This window comes from Manacus vitellinus, unplaced genomic scaffold, assembly GCF_001715985.3.
Source record: "Manacus vitellinus isolate BGI_N305 unplaced genomic scaffold, ASM171598v3 scaffold_5_pilon, whole genome shotgun sequence".
In the NCBI taxonomy this organism is placed as follows: Eukaryota; Metazoa; Chordata; class Aves; order Passeriformes; family Pipridae; genus Manacus; species Manacus vitellinus.
This window is the reverse complement of record NW_021940682.1, coordinates 36,742,970-36,768,248: the sequence shown is the minus strand read 5'-3', so window position 1 is coordinate 36,768,248 and position 25,279 is coordinate 36,742,970. Positions and strand designations below refer to the sequence as shown.

General features: G+C 41.2%; 1 protein-coding gene across 1 annotated transcript in view; it reads right to left on the bottom strand.

The window, feature by feature from the left end:
- The window catches only part of SLC38A1 (solute carrier family 38 member 1), a 33,263-nt gene extending 9,684 nt beyond the window's left edge, over positions 1-23,579 (bottom strand). Inside the window, exons 1-11 of the mRNA XM_008926545.3 lie at positions 23,371-23,579; positions 15,797-15,872; positions 15,118-15,233; positions 10,168-10,241; positions 8,453-8,545; positions 8,070-8,151; positions 6,810-6,892; positions 6,114-6,172; positions 5,278-5,400; positions 3,034-3,113; positions 1,799-1,899 (exon numbers count right to left, since the gene is read on the bottom strand). Coding sequence (XP_008924793.1) covers positions 1,799-1,899; positions 3,034-3,113; positions 5,278-5,400; positions 6,114-6,172; positions 6,810-6,892; positions 8,070-8,151; positions 8,453-8,545; positions 10,168-10,241; positions 15,118-15,233; positions 15,797-15,872; positions 23,371-23,489 — 1,006 coding nt within the window. The 5' untranslated portion in view covers positions 23,490-23,579. The remainder of the gene's footprint in view (positions 1-1,798; positions 1,900-3,033; positions 3,114-5,277; positions 5,401-6,113; positions 6,173-6,809; positions 6,893-8,069; positions 8,152-8,452; positions 8,546-10,167; positions 10,242-15,117; positions 15,234-15,796; positions 15,873-23,370) is intronic.
- Between the last annotated feature and the right edge of the window lie 1,700 nt (positions 23,580-25,279).

Below are 25,279 nucleotides of genomic sequence, written 5' to 3'. Positions count from 1 at the left end.
CTGTTTTCCTTTCAGCTAGATACACCACAGAGCCCAACCACACTGTGACCTTTTAGGGGAAGAAAAACACCTCTTTTCTGTAATTCTGCAATGTAAATATAGTCATCACTGCAACACTTTTGAGAACACAGCAAACAGACAAGTACTATTGGTGCAAAGAAGAAATGGTCACAATAAAAATACTGTTCTTACCCAGGTAAGGGTAGAGAAGAGGGTTAAGAACACTGTAAGTGAACATATGAAACGTAAGGTCTTGTCAGTCTCAAGGGGAAGAATGATCCAAGTGGAGGAATTTTATATTCCCTCAGTGTCTTTTTTGCTGCCTGTCACGGCACTGACACTTGCAGAAGCACCAGCAGAGCTGCACAGCTTCTGTCTGTGGGCTCTCATTGCTGGGGAGCCTGATGTGGGAAGACGCACACAAGACACCCCAGGGATTCCTCCACCATTCCCCCTCAGGAGGGCCAGAAGGACGCAGCCCCTACCTCCTCCATGGACTCCAGACCCTCGTCCTTGAGGGATGTGGGAGATTCCCAGAGAGGAGCGCCACGGATCTGCCTCCTCAGATCCCTGGGGCAATCACATCAGAATCTCCTCCCTGCCAAAGTGAAGGGGTCCATGCTGATTTACACCCACTTGCTCCCTGGGGCTGCTAATTTGACACATCTCTATGAAAATGTATTAGATGGGAGCAGTTGGATGAGAACAGCTGATGCTGTTGTCACTTGCAGCCTATTTGTGGTTTTATTGGGAAAATTAGAACAGATGACCTCAAATTACTTCAGCGCATGTATACTCAAGGCCTTAGAATGAGAGTCTGAGAAAACAAATATGAGATAGGTAAACCTTTGAAAGAAAAAAAATGCCACATTTCATATTTAGTTATTTTCTTTCTCTTGCAATAGGTGGCTTACAAGGGACAGTAACATAAATGAAGAGATTGTAACAAAAAGGTCACTTGGAATAGGGTGGAGAAGACTGATGGTGACTGAAGTAAAGGGCAAACATCAGCTTTGTCACCTGTCTTGTAACCCCTTAATGGTCCATGGAAGAAGAGACTGCTTTCTAACATTCTCATTATACTGGAACATGGGAATAACTTCCTGGGCAACATTCATGTTTTATCCTACTCTACTTAACAATTGTGCCTTTAGGGCATACATATTGTATCCTTTAGTGACACAACATAATTTGTTAAGTGAATTGATATGCATGAAAAGAGACGGTGTGAGTCTCAAACACTGAAATAACCATCCTTTGGTAGCTGAGCTGGGACAATACTCAAAGCTTCCCCACTGCCAGTTTGTTTAACCAAGACCTAAAGAGGTCAGCTCTAGGGACACAGGGAAAACATTTGGTCTGTTGTCTCTAAACACGTCAATAAAAAAGTGAAAAACCTGTGATGGCCTATTTGTTACTCATTTCCTAGGACCTGCTTTCAAATCTGACTAATTTTTTGCAAGTATGCATGCTTCAGTCGTTACCAATGCACACGTCATTCAGGTGAGGTCCTTGGAACACAATCTTAGTGGGCCCCAGCTAATCCCCAATTCCGTTAAACAAATCTCTCCCTCATATTTTGAATATGCCTTTTGCAAATAGTACTTTCAGTTGTGCTTTTCATCCATAGGGGAAAAGGAAGAAAGGACTTATATCTTCCATATGAAAACTTTAAGGAAAATTATTTGGAATAGTATTTTAATATAAGTGGATGGGACTGTCCTTGCCAGCTGGGATACACTATTGATTTTACACGTATCCCCTTTCAACTCTGATCAATAAAGAACTGCATACTTACCGTAGAAAGTCAAATAGCCAAATATGGCAGTCATAAAGTACATCAGAAACATGGCAAAAAATGAGATATTTGAAACCAACTGCATTTTTTTCTGTGAACGGCTGGAGAAAGAACAGAAAAAGAACACATAGAAATGGTTAGGCTGGATTTTTCAATAGCTGTTTCAAATGTTTTAAGTCTTTGCATAAACACAGTATTTCTGGGGAGACTCACTAATGTATTTCCATATAAAACATGAATTCATTGACAGCTGCACAAGGAAGAAAAGGACTGGGGAAAAGGACCCTACTTGGGGCTTAAGTCAAAAAATGGTGGGTCCAACCTATGGCTCTGCTTCATGGCCAAACCTGCTTAAACAGAGTGAAGCCCTGTGGAGAGAGGACGGCCCTGAAACACTCCAATAATTAAATTAAAAGGTCAAAATGAGAGAAGCATAAAATTATACAGAGAGGAAAAGAACCCAGAAACATTCTGAATGACTGTAGAGAAACATTTGTGTTGCCATGGGTAGAAAATACTGGATGTATGCAGACCTATAAAATAGGTAAAAGTGTAAACATTTCATCTTTAGATATTTGTTCTAAAATATTTACACTCCGGTGCCTAAACTTAGACTTTTAAATCCACACAAGGATGCCCTAAATAGGCACCTGTGAACCTGCTAAAGTCACTTGAAATTTAAAGCACCCAGCAAGTGGCAGGGGCCCGAGGGCACTCATGGGTCTGCCTGACTCTGATCTCCCTCCTGGGCTCCCCAGCGGCCCAGGACCCCACTGTAGCTGCCCAGGGCTGCCAATGATGTCACAGCAGGACTGGTCCCAGCCAGAAGTGTCAGTGAGACAGCAGTACCAGCAAAGCAAAGTACTTTTATTTTCCTGGTACTGCAACAGATTTTTAGTTGCACTGGAACAAACACCATTAGTGGAACACACGCCTCTGCCAAATAATGACCAGCACAACTTGGCTCTCCCCAGGCTGCTGTGTACTTCCAGAGAAAACTCACAAGTATTGCATTATTCTCTACTTCCCTTGCCCCCACCCCAGCAGCACGGCATGGCCAGATTTCCTAGCTGACAGCCATGCTCGCGGGCTTGTTGGGTGTTGTTAAAGCACATCTCTGAGTGGCACGAATGACTCAGAGCACCTCTGTGCTAACATTTTCCATGTAAAATGGTTAAAAACAATTAACTGGAAAAAAAAAGAAAAAAGAAAAAAAAAGAAAGAGAAAGGCTTACTCTTTAAGTTCGCTGTAAATCGGGAGGACTGACGGGTGGCACACAAATGCAAAAGCAATGGTGGGCAAAGCGTACACGGTCTGTTCAGAGAGAATTTCAGAAAAGAAGTTAAGAAGTAGTATTTCCTCCAGTGGTGTGAAGAAATGTTCAACTACCTCAGCTCCCAGCTTTTTGAATTCTTCAACTGAACATTGAGAGCCCTTCTGAGAAGGCAGAAGACCTGTCAATTAGCACGTATTTAATGAAATACGGAAAGCAGCGCGCTTTCAACCTGAGGACAAAGTCTTCGCATTGGTGGCGCAAGTGCAGCCCTGACTGTGCTTGTAGAGCGCAGCTCTGGATGCCACACTGCTGCTGGTTTTGCTCCCTGGGATGGGTCTCCCTGCCCAGCTACTGCCACGGTTACTAGCACAGTGTCACGCGTAAAAGGGACATATGGCGGGTCACCGCTACGCTACCCTGCCTTGGCATGGAGAGGGGTGCGCACCCGTGGTGCTAAGGCTGAGGTCCTGAAGAGGAAGCCCGTATCCAGACTGTAAGAAAAGAGAACAGGAATGCAGAACTTACAAATAAATGGATATTTCAATGTACCAGACTGAATCCCTTAATTTCCCAGGCCAACAAAAGGACTAGGAGGGCTTTGGAGGGAGCATGCTTTTCTTTGGGGAAAGAGAAAGACCATTATGTCACCAGGAAGTGCAGGAGGCCTCTGAGGGGTACCTCACCCCTTTCTCCACTAAGAGCTTTCTCCACTAAGGGATTTCAGTCCTCAGTCAAATTTCACAAATGATCAGTGCCCAAGCACTTCCATTCTCCATTAGGGAACGGGTATGAGCAGAGGTAACGTGAATCTGCAAGGACAAAATGAGTCCATCCCTACATGCAGCTCTGTCCCACCCTCTGAGATCTTGTGCTGGTCACAGGCATCCCCTTCCCACAGAAGCTGTTCTGTGATACAGCCCAGGCCTGGCAGATTCAGTAAATGCACTGGCTGCTCTTCAGTGGTCCTTCCTTGCCCAGGCCTTTGTGACCTCCTCTCGCTCACTCATAGCACATTGCTGCTGTGGTGTCTCCATCTGTAGAGATATTCAGAAGTTGCCTGGACACAGTCCTGGGTGGCCCTGCTTCAGCATGGGGTTTGGACCAGGTGACCTCCAGTGGTCTCTGCCAACCTCGGTTATCCTCTGATTCTGTGAAACTGTCCTGTCTCTCCTCTCACACACCGAAGTTGCTAAAATGATTGGCAAACTGTTGGCCCTGAGGGCAAACCTCAGAATATCAGCTCCAGGTGCCTACTTCAAATGGACTGATCCTTCTGATGTGACTCCACTGGCTCTGAGGCAAATGCTGAGACTGACTGTAGAAGAAGGTGCCCTTCCATACTATCTGGAATACCTACACTTAAGCTGCTATCGCACACCAAATTAACTAATTCTTGTTCCATCACACTGTATCTGGGGTGACGGTTTCCCCCAACCAAAGAACAGTGCTTGGATTGGCTTCTTCAACTGAAGCTGGTAGACTGAATTTTAAAAAAATTAATTTTTGCATGCCTCTGCTACACATGTGCATTGTCTATGAATGCAACTGTAAGGCCCTGAGGACCATGCCCTGCTGGATAGGGGGCTGTTCCACTGGGAGCACTGCATCCCAGCACAGCTGACAGGAGCCATCCTTCTGCTCCCAGAGCTCTCACATTCTCTTAGACCAACTTCTTTTGCAGCTGTGTGGTGACAGAGGGAAGCATCTGACTGAAAGGCAACCAAATTTTTGCTGGACTAACTTCCAACTGTATCCTTTTTGCAGTCCAGTTGACCACATGGCTACAGAAACATGTACCCTGTCACAAAGAAGTGGTTTTTCTGCAAAAGGACAGAGATTACTTTTGGGCTTTGGATGCATGTGTGGCTTACTCAGCTTCTGCTGAACAAGAGTCTGAAGGCACAGTTGTAGTACGGATAGTAAGAAGCAGTGGAAAGGAAAAATCTCCTGAAGAAAGCATTAATTGTCCAGTGGTAGCTCAGGTTCATAGCCTTAGCATATCTACTACCAGGGCAGGACAAGACTGCAAGGTACATTCATCATGGCATCTCCGCAAGACCGGGCAAGGAGACCCATTGTGCATTCACCATTGGATCACAAATGGAAGCATGGAGAATCAGGCCCTATGTTCGGATTAAGAACATGGGGTGTAGGTGCACATATTATGTGAATTAAAAATAAGTATTATAAAAAGAAACATACCTTGGAATTAAAGATAACATACTTTGGCTTACACATATGTTCATGTGCTGAGCTATTTGATAGGATAGATGTTGCATTTAGTTCTGGTACACCACAGGAAATTTGAAACTTCTTGTAAATAACCTAGAATAAGAATGGAAGATAGCTAATTGCTAAAATAATAAAAAAAAGTAAATTAAAATTAAAATATCAGTGAAATTGTGAGTATCCTGGCCTGTATCATAAATAGTGTGGCCAGCAGGACTAGGGAAGTGATCATTCCCCTTGTACTTGGCACTGATCAGGCCACATCTCGAGTACTGTGTCCAGTTCTTGGCTCCTCACTACAAAAAAGACACTGAGGTACTGAAGTGAGTCCAGAGAAGGACAAGAACAGCGGTGAAAGGTCTGGGGAGTAAGTCATACGAGAAGCTGCTGAGGTAACTGCAGTTATTTAGCCCAGAGAAAAGGAGGCTCAGAGGAGACCTTATCACTCTGCAACTACCTGAAAGGAGGTTGTAGGAGGTCGGTGTCAGTCTCTTCTCCCAGGTAACAATTGACAGGACAAGAAGAAATGGCCCCAAGTTGCACCAGGGGAGTTATAGATTGAATATTAGAAAATTTTTTTCATGGAAAGGGTTGTAAAGTATTGGAAAAGAGTGTCCAGGGAAGTGGTGGAGTCACCATCCCTGGAAGTGTTCAAAAAATGTGTGCCTACTTCACTTGAGGACATGGTTTAGTGGTGAACTTGTTGTGCTAGGTTGACAGTTGGACTTGATGGTTTTAAAGGTCTTTTCCAACCTTAATGATTCTATGGTTCTAAGACTCATCCAACAAAGAATGCAAGCTGAACTTACCACTACCAGGAAAAATACCATGCAGCTTAATGAAAATCCACTGGTATAGCCAAGATACCCTGAAAGAAATTAAAAGGAAATCTTACACAAAATAATTTTATTAGTCTATCTTGGCTTTTACTTCCTTTTGCTTCTTCATGAAAAGTTCAAATGTGTTATACATTTAATATGCATTGTGAGCTTCTGGGCAGGACAAAAACACGTCCTATTGGTGTGGAAGTCTCCCATGTTGGGAATCTCCCACATAACAAGTCTCCTAGCTTTTGGTCAGGTCTGAGCCTTGCTCTGACCCATCTGACTTCCTCAGGGTCACCTGTACATCAGTTTAACTAATTTTACTTTTGAAAGAGGTTGTGATAATTGAAAAATACATGAAAGTGTGCAGTTGCAATCAGAATGTGACACAGATTCCCTGATACAAGTCACATCAGCTGAGTTTGGGTTATTTTCTCAAAAGGAAGATCCCAGCTGGACTTTGATGCCAAATGTTGTTACATGATTTTAAAAAAATACATTGTGTACCTACTGGCATCTCTGTGGATTCAAACACATTTGAAAATGCAATTCTCTGCATATATCTTACTTCAAAGTCCAATACCTCACCACTAAAAATTTTGATGCTTATAGAAAAGTAACTTATTTTTTGTCAATGTGGCTGTCAGTGGCATGATGCCCAAAATGGCATTTTCATCTTACCTAAGTTCTTAAGGAGACATAAAGGGAGGATTATGCCAAATGTCACTACGACAACAAGAATCCGTCCATCCACGTACCATGCCCTGCATAAAACATTTAAAAAACCATATCATGAGCATACCTTAAACACTCTCTGGTTTTCCCTTCAGTCACCCTCTTTGACTGCTGTACTTACAGAACTATCTTTGGTCTTCTTACCCTACAAGTTCCTATGAAAGGAGAGAAGGGGTCACATCTCAATTTTGCAGACTCTTAAAGTATCCAGCCCTTGAAACAGAGCACTGGTCTGACTCAGGTATGGCAGATTTTCATAGTCACTAGTCAAAATATCACCCTAATGCTGGGATCAGTGAGTGGGACTGAGAGGCAGAACAACCACCTGTGTGACCTGATATAAGCCACCGTGTCAGGATGACGAAAGATTGTGCAAAGGTTCACACATACGGCACAGTGGAGCAGGGAGGGGCACCACAATTCATTTGGGAAACCACCCAGGCATTTGACTGGAGTGGCAAACCAGGCTCCTGAGGGCTGGCATGCAACTGGCCAGTCCAAGACTGTATCTCCTCTAGCAAAGTGCTTTAAATACTGCTGGAAAGCAAGAAAGAGGAGAAGGGACAGTGTTAGCGATGTTCTGATGACCTATTTCCATTGCTTGGTCCAGTTTAGTATGACAGCTTGAGGAGGAATGGAGTCTCTACCACTTTCTTGTGCACTACAGCACACCATATAACCTAGCGTGTGGGATATTTACCACTATAAAACGATGCCATCCCTCTATTAAAGAAACTGGTGAATTCCAGGAATGATAAGTGGCAGAAATCTAATATTCTGCAGTTGTCATATGCTAGTATTGAAGAATTTCACACTACGGACAATGTTCCAGGGACAAAATTCTGCAAGATGCTGAGAACGCGGGGAAACACGTAATATCTTTAACTTGCATTGCTCCCAATATTTTCAAGTGTTGCCTAACACTATAAAATATTGGATTCTATGATAAGAGCTTTGTATAAATCACCATTCTTCATAAAAATCTAGTGTGTAAAAACAGCAGCTAACTAACTTGCATTTCCTATCCATCTTTTCCTTCCCAAAATTGTCTTGGTTTTTATGAACCCCCTGAGAGACTCCTGTGAAAATCTACTTTGACAAACCTAAAGGATATCCAATACTTAAGAGCTTTTGTAAACATATGCTTAAACTTAACTACACAACGTTAAATTCTACAGTCTAAGGATCAAAATTAATTCAACTTACGAAAAAGTTTCTTCTTTTCCCATTAGAAACTTTATGGCAGAAGGCAGCTCATTTTTGACTATGAAGAGATAGCTCAACATTGCTGGAGGAAGAAGAAGATTGGTTTACAAAATGGATAAAGTATTTTGTGGAACAAGTACTGAGAAGCATCGTGAACCTTCTCCCACAGTGCTGTCTGATGATAGAAGACCCTGAACTATGACTGACTGTAAAACTACAGCATTTTCAAAAGGCTGCATGCAAAGGCTGCATGCAAAGCTATCTTGAGGAGCATGAAGATCCCAAGATGTCGTGGGGAGAAGAAGGAACCTGACTGGTTGGTAGCTGTAACATTATTGAGATATTCCTGGGCTTTGTTTTCTAATATTCCTCATTTCCTTTACCTCCAACGTTCTGAAGAGATGTAGAGCCAAAGACAATCATTTTGCCTGGGGTACCAAAGATCTGCTCACCAAGCTTTTCATACACCATGCACCCTGCATGAAAAGAAAAGAGGAGAAAGGTAACAAATACACCATTGAAAGCTGCTGAGTTGAAACACTTATGATTTCTTTTCAGCTAACCAGCCATCTGTGTAGCCCAAACTGCCCATTGCAAGTAAAAAGGGAGCTCTCTTGTAATTTCTAGGGCTGAAACTTATATGTTTTCTTGACTTCTATAAATGTTATCATTGGTTACCAGTCACTTTTGAAACAGAAGCTCTTAATGAGACTATTGCACTCCTTTAATGAGTCTGTCTATACCCCTAGTGACATTTCCTTCTGCTATCCCCATCCTGGCATAGATTTGTGCCTGCAATGAGAATGACATAGAAAGCCTCCTCTCCAGACAAAACCCGGTACAGCAGGACCCACAAGTCAGCACTGGCAGCCTGGCCATCACAGACACAGAACTGCCATTATGCAATTCCACTTGCTTTCCCTGAACGATCCAAATGAGGACAGCCATTGTTTAACAGGATCATTTACAACTTCTAATGACAAAGCCCTAACTTGTGAGTTCTCAGTGTGGTATAGTTTTGGTAAAACCAGAGAAAGGTGTAAATTATAACTAAGATTTCTTTTTAAGTAACCATCAAGTTTAAGAAACTCCCCTATTAATTGGTTTGTGTTTCTGTTAAATGGTTTTTTTCCTTGTCTGCGAATTAGGCTGAGAAAAAGACTGGGCATTGTGAAGATCATGAGATACGTTAGAACCAAAAGAGAAATACTGCAGATGTTACACTGGGCAGATGATTTTTAAAATGCATTCCATTGTTTGGTTTTCTCTATATTTCCTTACAGCTGGCATTTCTGCTTTGAAGCTTGTATAAAAAATAAGTTTGAGCATAAATGTACCAGCAACATAGAAAACAGGGCTCAGATTTTGGGAACTAACACGGCACAAATGCGTCCACATTGAGTTTAAATAGGCAATTGGTGACATTATACATGCTAGAACAGTAACTTGTGTGATCAAATTGCGTATTTATATATTATAGTGTTCTCGTGCACAGATAATTTTAAAAATACGGCTTCAGAGATTGTTTACAAGGAAAGAGACTCGGCTTTCAGAGCACAGCGACATTTAACATTGTAGGTAACTTCTAATTTCTGTGTTTAGATAGTGTATCTGTGTTACAAATACACTTCTCTCTGCGAAGGAACTGTTCCCTTCTATTTTATTCTAGGAAAACTACTACTACGCCACAAAGGCTATCAGGAATTTCACACTAACCATTAAGGACAAACTGTATTTTCATGCATTCTTCATCACTGGCTGTGGCAGTTTGAAGGTTCACTATGTTTCATTTGTAATTCACTTTGTAATGCAAAGAAACTATACGAGCTGTTCCTTCTAGCTCACTGAAGACAACATTTCCAGGCAGCAGAATTCACTCTTTGTCATAAGTTTTTTTCTTTATAGTGATGCTCTTCTCCATTGTCATGACACAAATTCTTGTTAATTCTGGGCGTTTGACCCAAATTTGTCAGGCCTTCCTATCATGTCAGCAAAGTGACAAAAACTCCACCTTACAGAAAGCACCTGGCTTCATTTGAACACTTTTCACCTCTTGGTTTTTACAATTCTACTGAAATGGTAAAACATCTTAGATTACCTGTTTCCTTTGAACACACCAACAGGAGATGTATTGAATAAATAGACAGCAGCGTGACTGAAATCAAAAGCAGCCTACGAAAGAATGGAAAATAAAGCTTACCATAAGAGATGAAGTCTAACATTTCAATATTTCATGTCAGGTCATATTCCTATTGACTCCAAGACAATTTTTTTATTCTTCTGACCATGCAAAAAGCCCTAAAATACATGTGATTCACATGCTGTTTGCAGTTCCACCATGGAGGTAGAAGACCCCACATGTAGAGGGATTCAACCAAATAAAACTTAGCGGAGCCACAGAGTGCAGCTGAGTTACACCTCCCCATACTGAAAAAAGCAAGAGTAAAGATCTCTTATCAGACAGAAATGAAGATTTTAATCAGAGCACAAGTGAGTCAGGTATGTCGTTCAACATGCACTCTAAACTTTTTTATTTTGGAAGCAGAGTAAAAATTGAGGAAAGACCCATATTTAAGGACTCCCATAACAAATGGAAACATCTTTTCCCAGGACACATTTCATATGTTACCTCCAAAGGGTAACATGCACAAATTGCTTTTTATGTGCCTCACAGTGCCCAAGGAGAGGGAAGTTAAGGCTTGACTGCCCTCCCTTGGGAATAAAGGCAGCAACCAAAGGCTTTACTTTGTCCAGGTGGGGGCTATTGTTCCCTCACTGATGTCAGTCCTGGTCTGACATGATCCATAATTTAACTTCACATAGAAGAATTGCAGGAAGTAGTGACCAAACTGTTTGTGTAGGGAACTTGCTGCCACAAATGATAATTAGTCAGTGCTGGGGGCTAAGTGCATAAAAGCACATTTTCTCATTGCTCAATGTCTTTAAGTCAAACACCATGTGTGCCTTCCCCTCCAACACTGACACACAAAGACCTGATGATGTTTTCATGATGTGTGTGAAAAGCATTCTGACAATCTGCTGGCAATTCCTCTCTTTATTATGACAACTACCCTCCGGACACTGAGGAAAACAAGACTAAAATTTAACAGAAAACAAGCTGCTGCCATAGATAGGCAGCAACACATCTTTTTCATATGAATATATAGAAAGAACAGGATGAGAAGCCTCCTCCCGTCACTTTTTTATTAGTTTAGACTGGAAATACTTTAGTGCCAAATAATGACCCACAAGTTCCTTGGGGCCAGAGGAGCAGGGAGAAACATAAAGAGGTGATAGAAGGAACTGCTCTTTTGCCAAGAAAGAATGATGGTTGACAATAACAACGCATTCTTTGTACAGCCCCAAGGCTGTTTCTCCTTGAGAAGGTGGAGAAGGGAAGGGAGATTGTACTGGCTGAGATCACTCTGCTCCATTTTTTACAGATTTGCTAAGCCCTCCTCCTGCCTGGGTTCCCTGCTGAGCTGTTCCGCCCCTGTCTGCCTGCAGACACTGCGCTCAGCCCCTGTGCTCAGCTGCTGGGGCTGACTCAATCCCAGCCTCAAATGGCTCCAGCTCTGCATGCCAGCATCCAGTCTGTCTTAATATTAAAAGCTCCTGTTTTTCAAGCACTGAGTTCACAGAGCCTTTGCAGCGGAAAAAATAACACTCCCAAGCAGCCAGGTATTTATCTGATCTGTTGTCCTTAGCTCCCCATAGGGTTCTTACAGACACTTGGCATTTTCATTAGCACTGTATGAAAAACTTGTTTGTGTTAGGACTGTGGTATGGACAGGAATATTTGTGCCAGAACCACCCCTTGGAAAGGAATGAAAATGTCCATGCCACTCACTCTGCACAAATTCAAAACAGAAACAGGGAACTTGCACTACAGTCCCAAAAGCACTCCCCTACTCTTTGTTTTGCCTGCTTTTAAAGAAGTGCTGGTAGCTGTGCAAGCAAACGGCAGATGCAAAAATCACTTCCCTGCAAAAGAATAAACAGTTTAGGCCAGAGGATTGATACAGTGTTGGGAAGAACAAACCGTTCCTGTGATGCCACTGCTGTTTTCTCCCAGATACCACATTTACCAGGTCAACTGAATTCTACGCTGCCTCCAGCCTGCTGTGAAGTCCCAGGTTTTGGGGCTAGAAAAGCTGTGAGGCTCATGAAGTCACCTGAATTATTTCACAGAGCAGTTCTGAACCCTCATAAGGTACTGGGTGCAGAGGAAAAAAGAGCATGGGGTTTGCTACCCTACAGCCTCCTAGAGGGCTGGTCTGCCAGCTGCCCTAAACTTCTGGAGGAGTTAGGCTGCAGCTTCATGAGTCCTTTCAGCCAAAACTAACAGAATCGGCTGCAGGAAGCAGTGTGAAACTTCAGCTGTAGTCTCAATCTATACCTCTTCTAACAAGCTCCTCTGCCTCAGCAGGGTTTTTCCGATCATATGCAGTGCTGGACTAAATGCAGGCTGAAGGCACCTTGTGCATGGCTGGCCTACATGTCTCAGCAACATGATCCATCACTCTTGGACCTGGCTCTCCAGGATGAAACCACAAGCAGCAACAACTGCTCTTGCAATTCCTAGGTGGCCTGGCTCATCTCTAATTTCTGAAACTTTTTGTGCCATCTTTTGGCAGCAAAGTTTTCTCTTCTTTGGCATACAGGAAATTATGTTCTCTTTTGGTCTAGGCTGTAGTAATCACCAATGCTGGGATTAAGCTCCTCTGAGTTCCTACCTCAGTAGTTTTGCCTAGACACTATGATGCTTTGTTATGGCACTAAGTTCTGCAAATAGGACATAAACATTGCCATGTTTATTTTGCATGTCTTATGCTAAGGATATAAGATATGAAGTGATCCAGGTGTTCATGGCAGTGTGCACTTCATACTGCGAGAGCCCAAAAGCTGTGAGAATGGAAATCAGGGTGGGTCTGCTTTGTCAGTGCTGAAAATTCTCCCTTAATTTTTCTGCCTCTGCTTTCTACTTTTCAGGGATGGTGCATGCCAATATGGGATAGACTTTCCAGAACTGTGCTACTCAAACGCAGTGAATTTAAGTGCTTTCTCATGTGCAAAAAGCAGTGAAAGCAGAAATGATCTACCTGTGACAGCAACAGCAGAACTATACACTTATAGGAAAAATGTATGGGATGAGAGTGTAAGAAAAAATCTAACACTAATAGACTAGGTTTAACTCTAAGATTATTGTAAGATAAAAGAACATTTAAAGCAGTTCAACTTTCAAGCATAACTACAGACACCATGTTAGGATCCTGCATCTTCAGGCTTCAAAGGGGAAAGCTCTGCTAGCCTGCTCAGTTGGGTCCTGCTAGCTTCCTTACCTGTGATCTCAGTTGGCTGCTATATCTCAAAGCCAACAGATCTAAAGGCATTATAAAGCTAACAAAAACAATTATCCACTTTTGAACACACACAGTTAATTCCACAGAGAGTAATGCTGTTATTTACTCTATGAAATCTCTACATTCAGTTTGGCAGTTTTTTGCACAGTGTGTTGGTACAGATCTACATACTCACTACTCGGGTCGAGCTCAGTCACCATCACACATTGTTAGAAGTTTCTCTGGTGTTCACATCACTGGTCTGATCTACTTCACTTAAAAGAAACTGCCTTTTTACATCCTTTAGAACAACACATTTCACTTTACTCTCATGAAAAACTGCTGAAAGAATGAGAAGAAGATGAGCTTATAGAAAACTAAAGCAGTAAGGAGAAATTGAGACTGCTCCTTGGCTGAGACACTATTATCACAGAAGAGGTAACAAGGCTGAAAAGACATAACTTTTCTTTTCTCTCCTTACAGCAGTTTTTGCAACCACCAGTTTGTACCCACAGAGATGTGCTTATCAGAGCATGGGTGGACTATCACATATGGATTGGAGTACTGGGTAAAAAATGCAGCAAAAATAAAATAAACTGAGTCACTCTGCTAAAGAAAGATGTAAATTACAATCCAGATATTTTACAGCCTAGCTTAGTGACAACACAATTATGAGACTTCATACATTCTTAATGTAAATGGATTAACTCCTTGGATTATTTCTAGATTTTACCCAACCACAGCAAATTGTAAGCTAGCATCATGGATCTAAGCTATTCTGGCACAAAATCCCAGAGCAGATGGCAATACATACCACTTTGGCTATCTACACTACTTTCTACAGGGCTCACATTATATACTAAGAAATGACAAAAGTTCTATATTTTTAGATTCGACATTCAAGAAATGACACCTCTTTAGAGCAATCTGTAAACTCAGTAACCCTGTTGAATAGTTCTCAAATATTGTAAATTATTGTATTTCTTCCCTCAATGAACATTTATCATTGAAATCTGCACACAATTCCCAACTGATTTCTTAACAATCACTTTTCACAATGAAACGTCTCATACTGAGATCCAAAATAAGTGTCTTAGCCATTCAAGGCACTGTTTCATTTTTAAACTATTTAATTCTCCTTTATAAAAAGCCTTTTTTTTTTGCCAGTTAAGTACTCTGCCTCAACTCTTTTCTATACCAAAATCTTGGCTATATTTATGTTGGCTCTCAAGTACTCACCTAAAAAAAATGAAGAAACTGTGTGAGTGAGATGAAAATACTGTATGTAACTTATAAAGGAATATAAATATTCTTGTTTTTTAAAAGAGTGTTTATTGCACCGCACTCTGAAGAAAGCTCTGGAGATCGTGTGACATAAGTAAGAACAAGGTACTAACCCACTGCAGCTATTACTACTGAATATTTCTGATGTATGCATAGCTTGCGGAGCACAGGAAAAATCCCCATCTAGGTCTGTAGTAAATAATATGGAGTTAATTTTCCCTAGCATTACAAGTAATGGCTTTTTCCTCAAAAATATTTGACTGAAAAAAAAATGTCTGAAACTTGTAGCTAATATTTTCAGGTTTGAATGCTGTACTTCATTACAGATGGACTATAAATCCCTCCGCTTGCTGACAGTGCACACATTCTTTAAACACAGTGAAACTCCACAGAGATCAGCTATTCATCACGTGAATACTTACAGAAAAAGGACAATTCCCGTATTGGCCAAGGCAAAAGCAAGACCCAAAATCCCACTGCCCATAATTGCATTGCTAAGGTTGAAGACAGACATCCCCAGTGAAGTAGTTCCTGGGATCTGGAGAAGTAAAGACAGATGTGTCAGCAACAGCTTGGAACAGAGCAGGGAAATGCACCTCTGCTTCAAACTCCATGTTTTGTGATGTATCAGATGTAAGTAACAACTCCTATGGAAACTACTTAATAAAAATTGGTTTGAAAGAGGAAAAAGCATTGCTGAACCCTGTCAGAGCTACATTCTCATTGCTGCCCAATAGATTTTGTAAACTGACGTAAATGCTATAGGCAATACACAACTCATACACAATTTCAGTTTTAAACTCCATCTTTCACTATGCCTGTGAAACATTTTAGGCACATAATTTATATACGGTAAAGCCATAAGGAACCACCACAACTTCCTGTCCAACACAGGCCAGAGGGATTCCCTTGCCTCAACCCAACCAAAATGCTTGGGGGTTTGTTTTGGGGTTTTATTTAAGTGCTGCTCCCAGGCACTGAAACTTGAATACAGTTACAATTGTGTGTGCCCAGCACTTTTGAAGATGATATCTAAAGGCCCTTCATATACACAACACGCAGTTCCTTTTGACAGGGAACAGAACAGTGAGAGAGACTTACATATTCATCACATTTCTTCTTCTCCAGGTGGCTGTTTGTGAGACTTCTTCTGCTTTCTCGATCTGAAATAAACTTGCTGAAAGAAGTCAGAGGATTTATTTCCAGCAAGTGCTTAGAAAATGTGAACACATTAATTCCATGAGCAGCATGTGATTACAAAATAAGCAATGTATAAAAACTGTGTGAAAAGAGGTCAAACTCATAACAGATTATGCCCCACTAATACAGTGTACATTGGACATCAGTAAAGGTAACACCAGCACAAGATCAGAATAAATGTATATATATATTCTGTATATATATATATATATATATACAGAAGGGTCTTTTAGGCAATTTTGTAAAGTAGCAGCAACAATTTTGTGGATGGGAAAGCAATTTGTTTGCACAGATGCTAAGAGGAAATGCTTCTCCAGGTATCCTGCAGAGATGCTTATGAGGAGCACCCACTGCTCCCAGCCCTGTTCATGGGGTTAGCATAACTAACGCTACTCTGTAAGGCAAGCAGCCATTCTCTGTGACCAAACATGTCATGTATTCATTCCTTTCTCCCATTATCACACCCTGAAGGTCCTGTGAAGCAAGCAGACAAACCAATCAGATTTCTTCTTCCCCTCCCTATCGACCTCAAGACGCCTGGGCGCCAACTCGATTACTTCCTTCCTTGCCAGCCTGGCAGGTCCCAGGCACCGAGCCCACCAGGAAGTGGTGATGACCCCTTCACAGAAGAGGGGAAGCACATCACCCCTAGCTGACTCTAAAATCAAGCAGTTACAGGGCCTAAGTGGGGAACTTGAGACTGCAGCTGCCGCTGGCCAGGAACACCCCTCTGTCCTCTGCATCCTCCAAGGAATAAGGGAGTGACTTATATTCTTCTATATGATTTTTATGCCTAAATTATGATTGTACATTGATAAAACAAATCATGTATTAAGATTTGCCCCATCTGCTGAGGGTCCAGGTGATTATAAATCTTAAGTTATACTATAAATTCTGTATTATAATACTTATAAATTGCACTACATTGATTCAGTTTGTTGAAGTCCTGTGCCATTCAAATATTAAATTCTGTGCTACACTAATCATAATACCCCGCTAAAAAAAAAAAAGTTTTAATTGTAACTATAATTTACTGCTATCATCATTCTGCCAAGGACCCCTCAAAGACTCCTCCTGTCCCCTCACTGTCCGGTGACACTGTAAAACCCTACATTGCCACTGAAACCCTAAATTGCCACATAGTGTTGGTACGTCTGAAGTTAAGAACAGGAGGATGTGCCACACATAGTCAGCACTGCCTAGACCATCCTGAACCAGGCAACCTGCACTGTTCTGGGCTACTAGATTTTCAACTGAGTGTCTTTCAAAACTCATTACTGAATTCATCATACTGCAAAATTCAACACTTCTGTGCAGGGAAACATGGAACAAACGGCTTTTCTTTCTCTTTACCCTTTACTTGTTTTGTGTCCTTGATGTATCCACATTTAGGAACTTACTGTCCTCCTGTGGTTGTGGTGGCATCCTTGGGATTTACAACACTTTTGATTTAGATGAGCTGTTATTTTCTCGCAGATCTTCTCTTCAGCAAACTTTTTAGTTTGTATAAAGCATTCTTTCAGCTTTTCATCTTTTGAAGGTTTATGCACCATTAAGTCCCTGGCATCTTTGTTAATCCACAGATGGTTCTTAGTCTGCACTGGCTAATGCATCAGCCATTGTACATGTCACATACCTAACTAGGGGCTGTCACCAAGTGTCAGAGGCTGTTTTAGCTGAAGGAACATTAAGCTGACTCTTCTTAGATTAAAACAGACAAACAACACCGGACACAAACAGCAGCACTGCTGGTCCTTTCCCACAGCTGGGAACATCTACTGGCTGGGGATGTATAATTCAAACTGTGACTTGAGACTGCACATCATCTGAGTACATCCAGTGGTATTCAGGTGAACTCGTAAAGACAGAGCTCTATCAAACTTCCCTACTACCTCAGCTGTGGCCTAATTACTACTGATATATGCTAGCACAGCTATGGCAAAATCATGCAGTTATAATGCTGCTGACTTGGTTTCCACACCTGACACACTTGGACTTAGTGTCTTTAACATTTTGTGTTTATCCCTTAAATCCGGGCATAGCTGGCAAAATGTATGTAGTATTTTTTCCTGGATTTGTTGCAATTTTGACTCCTACTCACTGGTCTGCTTTGATTTCCTTTATGTCAATAAAAAACAACTATAGGCTTCTCCTGTATTTTTTGAATACTAACTTCAGCAACTAATTTGCTGCAAAATATAGACATCATGTCAGATTTACCAGTGCTAACACAGTTGGAATAGATGGTTGAACCCCCCCCACTGTTTTAAGAAGTGAAAAGCAACCTCTTCTAAAATAAACTGATCAAAATTAACTTTCCAAAGCTCACCTTGTAGGTATTTCATCCTCATGGAATAAAATCTCAACTTGATTCAGAGCATGTGCTTTTCTTTTTCATGTCTGTTTAAAGCTCATCTCTTGAACGCAGGCAGCAGAGTGTGAACGGTTTGAAAAAGACATTCCAGCTCTCTCTTGAAACACCCTGCAGGCAATTTGTACAGGCAGGAGCACAGAGAAGAGCTTTATCTCTTTTGGATTTGTAACTGCTGCTGGGAACATCTGTGGACTTTGCCTTCTTCTGTCATTTATGGAGATCATGTGTCATTTTAGATTTTGTCAAGAGTTATGACAGAAGTCATTAGTCTGATCTCCCCACTTCTGCTCATCCCCCTGCAGCCAATCCCCCCTTAATAATTACAAAAATAACAAATTTGTAGATACTGTTATTATTGCTGTCTGGTATTAGAGTTCCATGAAAATTATTGTTAAAAAACTAATACACGATAAAGACAACACTTGAGAAATATTGCTTGAATATAAAAACTACCGTGGGACTTTCCATTAGAATATTTCTGACAAAGTAAACAGCTTCTGCAAAACCGTCTTCTGTGGCCAACAAACATGTTATTTCCTTCCGGATGGGACTTTGAGAAAACTAGCCTGATTTGATAAATTGATCCAAAGTACTTTCTTTTGAGTTAGCTCTACATTAGAAATGGAGCGGGCTTGTTGTCCAGCCTCTCATCTCCTATTACAAGCTGGGCTCCTCATCCACCCCATGTTTACCAAATCACACTGCACATTTTGCTCCACTTATGCTGTGTGATGTGTACAGGAGGGCAAAGTCAGACGTGGGAATGTGGCTACTGTGCTCCCAAACCATGAACTACACAGCACTGAGCCCAGCTTCTTTATGGGGTGCTTCCTAGGCCATCTTCCAGCCCCAGGATTGCTTTCCCAGAAAGTTCATCAGTGATGTAGTGTGTGGGGATGTGGGGTCTGCCTGTGCTGCATTTGCTGTTGCAGGCAATTTAACCTGCAAGTCCAGACAAGAAGATTGCTTTGGCACAATGTTTGGCACAATGCTTGGGAGGTGGTACAGCCATACCATATAACAGACAAATCTTCCATAAAAGGAAAGTATTACTGATCTTAAATTAAATAAAAATAAAATTTTAAAAAAAAAGTGTAAGGGGGAAGGTATTTTAATGAATTCAACAGAAACAAATTTTCCCAAGATACTGCTTTCTGTAAACATTTTTTTTTCATTTCAGGGTGGTTTTTTTCCCCTATAGCATATGAAAGGAAACATATGTTGAAATACTGGAATTTCTAGTTAAACTGTGCCATGCATCTGCTCTGCTTAATAGATGTGCTTAGACAACAAGCCATTCATTGTCACAGAATGTTGTATATTTGACCTTTAAAAATATGACACAAATTAAGTGAAACGCCTGTTTATGCCAGCCTCTCCCAGCCCTCCCAAGGACCAAAGGCCACTGTGAGAGGTGCTGTGGCAATGAGCTGCAGGACCGCCTGTGCCATCAAAACCTGACAAGCATGAAATCCATTTGTGCTGTTTGTTGTCTTCATTTCAAATGCTTTACTCATCATTAAAAGACATAACCTGTTCTTAAATGTTTCTGCTTTCCTGTTGTGTTTCCTGTATCACAGCTGAGTATGAACAGATTATACAAAACTTTTCAGGTACATAAATGAAATATCCTGGCCAAGATATAATGAGTTCATCCTTGCAATGCATGAAGCCTCACAGTTGGTTTGGAAAGAATATCTTAATCTAATTATTTTCCTGGATTGATTTAGTGCAAAGCAGAAACTTAATATTATTGATAAAGTGATTTTAAAAGGATGATCTTAAACTATGGTTTCCAAATTTAATTTATTAAAGGACTTCAATGAAAAATGTTTGGTTAAGGTGATATCTCCAACCTAATCATTTTGGCTAAGCAGAGTTAGCCAGAAACCATTTAGCTATCTTGGATATGTTTAAACATAATTAAATTAAAATGATATTTGATGATACCTTAAACATTTGTTAGGAAAAGCTAGTTCTGCTAAGATGATAGAACTTTATCCTTAGGCAGCTTCTTAAACTGCATGCTAACTTGAGCAGTGGCAAAGATCTCCAGGGCAGGCCGGAACAAGAAATGCAGAAGAAAGCTTGGTCTGACTTACACTATGAAACTTGGACCAGATCTTGGTATACCTACTAACAACCTTGTTAACAAAACAAGGGGTGCTGATGACTTACTAGTAGCTGTAAACCAAGACAGGCATTCAGATATCCGCTTCCTGAAAGTATTGTATTGTCATAGTTATAGATAAGAAATAAGTCATCTAAATACCGATTTACAGTTATGTGAAGAGATGGCAAAGTTTTATAGCCAGGAGACATGGTTAAAAATCACCAAATCCATGTCTGAATTTGATGCAAATCTCTAGACTGGCATTTCCATTCAACATCTGCATACAAAAAAACCACCCTCTCGGTAAAGCCTCTTCAAAACAATATCCCCTCCCTACATACAACAGTATATTTAGGCCTGGAAAAGGCTGGAAATCCAAAAGAAACTAGAGAATTCTTTTCCAAGATCAAGAACTATTTGGAGTTTACAATCAGACTTGGAATCAGCTTCTGCCTGGTATACCTTCTCCAAAAGACCCTTAAAACTCTGTTCTATATTTAGCTTGAACAATTATGCAGTGGGAGAAAAAATGTTCAAAATGAAATACAGTATGCAAAATCAAACAGGTTGAAACAACAAAAAAAGCAAGCTAGTTGAAAATTACAGATCTAATCTAAAGCTCAAGTGAAATCAACAAAAAAAGTCCCACTGATTTTGATGCATTTTGGAGTTTCACAAGGCCTCACACCATGTGCCAGGCAGCACAAAATGTGTTATTCCCTATGCCTGTTAACCTCTTATTCCATGGAAAAACAGTGTTTCCCAAGATAGTTATAGAAAGGGAATAACTACATCCTTTCAGGATGCATTCAGCATGGGGTGTGGAGCAGGATATGTCCCCCTGCTCATCATACATGGGGATGCCCACAGGGCTGCACTGGTGCCAACATGCTGCTGCACTGGAAGCTGTGGTCAGCACAAGCTGCCTTGAAACTTGTTTTAGACATGGAGTGGAATATGAACAAACCAGGATATATAGACCAAAATTCTCACGTGTGGGATGTAAGTAGCTGTCCTGTGAGAGCCCTGGCAGTGGGATAATAGAGAACTATAATGGGCTATATCCTACAACCAAATGATTGTCTGCAGAAGAAAAAAGTTATCCAGAAAGGAATAGAAAATTGTGGAATATGTTCATATGCCCTAAGAGCCAGAGCATTAATCAGAAATTCTGCTTCTGAGTTTCTGATCCTCTTTCCTTCACCCCACTTTTCTTCTTCCTTTTGCAGGCAGTCTGAATTCAACTCAGTTCTTGTCATGCTTACTACATCTTAACTCCACAAAGCACATTGTGACTGCAGAGAATCAGGCACATATGGCACACTCCTTCCCCACCCTCCATAAACATTCACTGAAAGATGAAGTGCCAACAGGGTTTTCCCCCATAACAGTTACTGGTGACACCAGCCAAAGCGCTGGGGAGGTGCAGCCAGCCTGGTACAGCCACTCCTTCTCTCAAGGATATAAATTCTCAGCAGGCTAAACGGAGCAAATTTACTACTGTCAGCCCATGAGCTCCTCTCCTTACAACGTGAACCAGCAGGAAAGCAAGCAGGTTCATACTGGAACTGTGTTGTTTTGGCAAAGTTGGAGTGGTTTCGTGTCGTGCTCTTCCCTTTCTTTTTTTTTTTTCTTTTTTTTTTTTTTTTTTTCTTTTTTTTTTTTTAACAGAAGTGGTTTGCATTTCGTTTTGGCACTTTCCATCAAAGCAGTTGCATCAGAAAATTCCTGACCAGCTCTAATCTTCATCAGCGCAGCTGTTGTGGTCACACCACCACACGCCCTGCTGGCTACGTCCCCAGGACTTCCCCAGGGCGGGCGATGGGGGGAGGCTGCCACCCTCCTGCTGGGGGCTCACCCACACCACCAGCCAGGGCCCCCTGCTCCATCCCACAGTATGGCTGTCTGGTTTTGCTACGTGAATGGTATGGCCAGCGCTGACTGCTTATTCCCATACCTGTCACCAAGCTCCCTGTCCCCCCACACAATTGTGAGAGTCACATGACTCTACCCTCACTTGGGAAAAAACAGCTCTAAGTTTTGTTTCAACAGTAGAAAGTGAGTTTCCCAGATAACCAGAGAAGATGCTGCCAAAAGGAAGAAAGGGCAAGAGAAGATTTTAAAGGGCTGGATCCCCATGCAGTTACTAGCTGGCCAATGTGCTCCACCTTGGTTTGCAATATTTGAAAAGGAAGTTTGATCAAAAAAGAGCTTCCTGTTTTACAGCTCACAAAACGCAAACAGAGTCTGTCAGCAGGTCTTTGCTACAAACTGGTTGGCTCAGCACCTGTTCGAGTCTGACAGGAAGGGCTGGAGAACTACTCTCTGGTGGAAAAGGCAGCTCTTTGGAAATGACTACTGCTTATAGAAAAAGCCAACAGCCTCATAATTGTAACTAGCAATTTTCGCCAGTATTCATGCATTGTTTGAAACTTGATATGACTTAGGCGTAAGACTCTGTTTTACCATCTCCTTGCCACCCCTGCCTGAAGGGAGCAAACTGCTGCCCAGTTTATCTTGCCAAATTGCAAACGTGGACTGGGACTACACTTGCTGCCAACCACACCAGCTGTAAATCTCCAGGAGCTTGGATGCATGGATGTGGCCAGACAGGTTAAAATTGTCATATCAGGGATCAAAGGCCAACAAGAAGATTTGCCCCGAATTCTGCCACTGTATTAATTGTTATTACTTCCTTGCTGTGTGCAAGCAGATATTTCAAAATGTTGGCTTTTTGCTACATTATATGTTTGTGAATTTTATTAGACTAATTTGAAAGATTCAAAACGATGAATAAATTGCCACTCTGCTTGCTTTATCTCCTATTGCAGCCTATGCCCAACAGATGTTACGTATGAAATTCAAATTACATCTTCAAATGAAGCATGACTTGGTAATGAATAATTCAAGACATATACTGAAAATTAGAATGCTGTTTTTAAACAGTGTGTTTCTTAGTAGAGGAAACGTCAGTGGAAAAATACTCACCTATTTATCTGGCCATTTTCCACCTCTGTGAAATCATTTGAATCATTGCTGATGTTATCATCTTCAGGGACAGTCATATTCTGCAATTCAGTCAGTTCTAATCCAGCTTTGAAAGGCATGCTGGGTGAGGAACTGTGCCTATCCAAGTGGTTCTTCAAATACTAGTGTTTGGTTGGTATCTTGTGAATAAACTGCAACCACAGTGTCAGCAACCTAAATAAAACACAAGAAAAAAACCTAAGATGTATACCACCAACAGCAGGAAATATCACCAGAAGAAACCAGTGAAACCTGCAAGGAGGGACCATCCTTACCATGCAATTTTGTATTGTTAGATGGACCTCAGGTTATAACCTCAGTGCATTGCAGAACAGTAATAATCTTATATGCCTTAATGAGATAAACCTTACAAATTTACCCTGTCCTCCAACCAACTGCTGAAGACAGTACTTTATTTACAAACTTGTGAGTAAACCAAGCCTGTTTGTTTCAGGAAAAAGAGATGAACTGCCTATAAAATAAGGAATAAAAATTATTTGCTTATCCAAGTCACATTTTGATATTTGGTGTTTGTCTTCTGTATGTTCTCCATTCTTAATTAAAAATATAAACACATTGTGTCCTTGCTGATGCTAAGTGGAAAGAGGGAGCAAGTTGTCCCAGTACCCCATTCTACTAATACATATATTGCGACACACTTTTGGTAAAATGGATGTGTAGATGATGCTTTGTGTATGGTTAAACTTATAATGAACAAGGACAGAAGCAGACAAAACCAAATCCCTGAACTCATGCGTCATGGGAGAAAGAGTAATGTATACCTTGTGTCAAGCAGTTACTGTCTAGATGATCAGGTGAACTCTCCTTTGATAGATGTGTTACATAAAAGCACTGAGAATAACACCAAAGGCAGATCAGAGAAGTCTGCTACAATTACATATTTCCTTATCAGCAACGCAAATCAACTGAAAGACCAATATTTTCTGGAGTCCAACCACTCTAAGCTGAGCTACAACTCCAGCGTGGTAGTGAGGCAACAGTATGCTATTCACAAACAAGTTCCTACACCACAACTCTCTCAATTCCCATTTTGTGAATGAATTTCCTGCAGTACTGCCAAACAACTATTCACCTTGGGGTATGTGGTGAACACTCAGACGCCAGATTTATCTGGGAATATTTTTAAATTTCTCAGGGCTACCTCAAAGCCATCGAACTGCTTGCATGCAACCAAAGAGACACGAGCATACCCAGCTCTTGCAGGGTGAGACAGGAGGATGTAGTTCACTTGTTCCGTTATGACAGCTGCCTGTTTCAAATTAAGTTTACAGAAGCCAATACTTCTGTTTTATACCACATCTCCACCACGCAGAAGAGAAGTTTGCAAATGAGCAGTTTCTTCCCTGTAAATACTTTCTCATAAATGCAGTTTTAAAATGTACATGCGCTCCTAACAATTCCTCAAGGGTCCACCCTGTCTAAACTTCAGGTGCAAAGTTTAAAGGCCAGTCTCAAAGCTAACAGTAGAGCAAGATCTGTTCTTTTCCACTGAAAGAGTAACTAAGCACATAGTTATGGTGGCTGACAGGGCCTGGTACAGCCTGTTGTGAGGACAGAGGTTGGGGCATGTTAGTTGAGTCCTTTTTAACTCCTCTACAGAAGAGATTTCCACCACAGATACCAGGAGAAAACTGCTCGGGTATTAAAATGTTAGCACAATAAAATATTTTAAAATATTTTTAAAACCATTGATTTAGGCTGCTGATAAACAAATGCAGACTGGCAAGCAGAGGGTAGTTTTAGCAGTGACATTCTGGAACAGTCTTCAGGAGACTGCAGGGATAAAATAGTCTACCTATTTTGGAAGAGAAGCACGATCTTTTTATAAAAGGATAAAGCCACAGGAGAT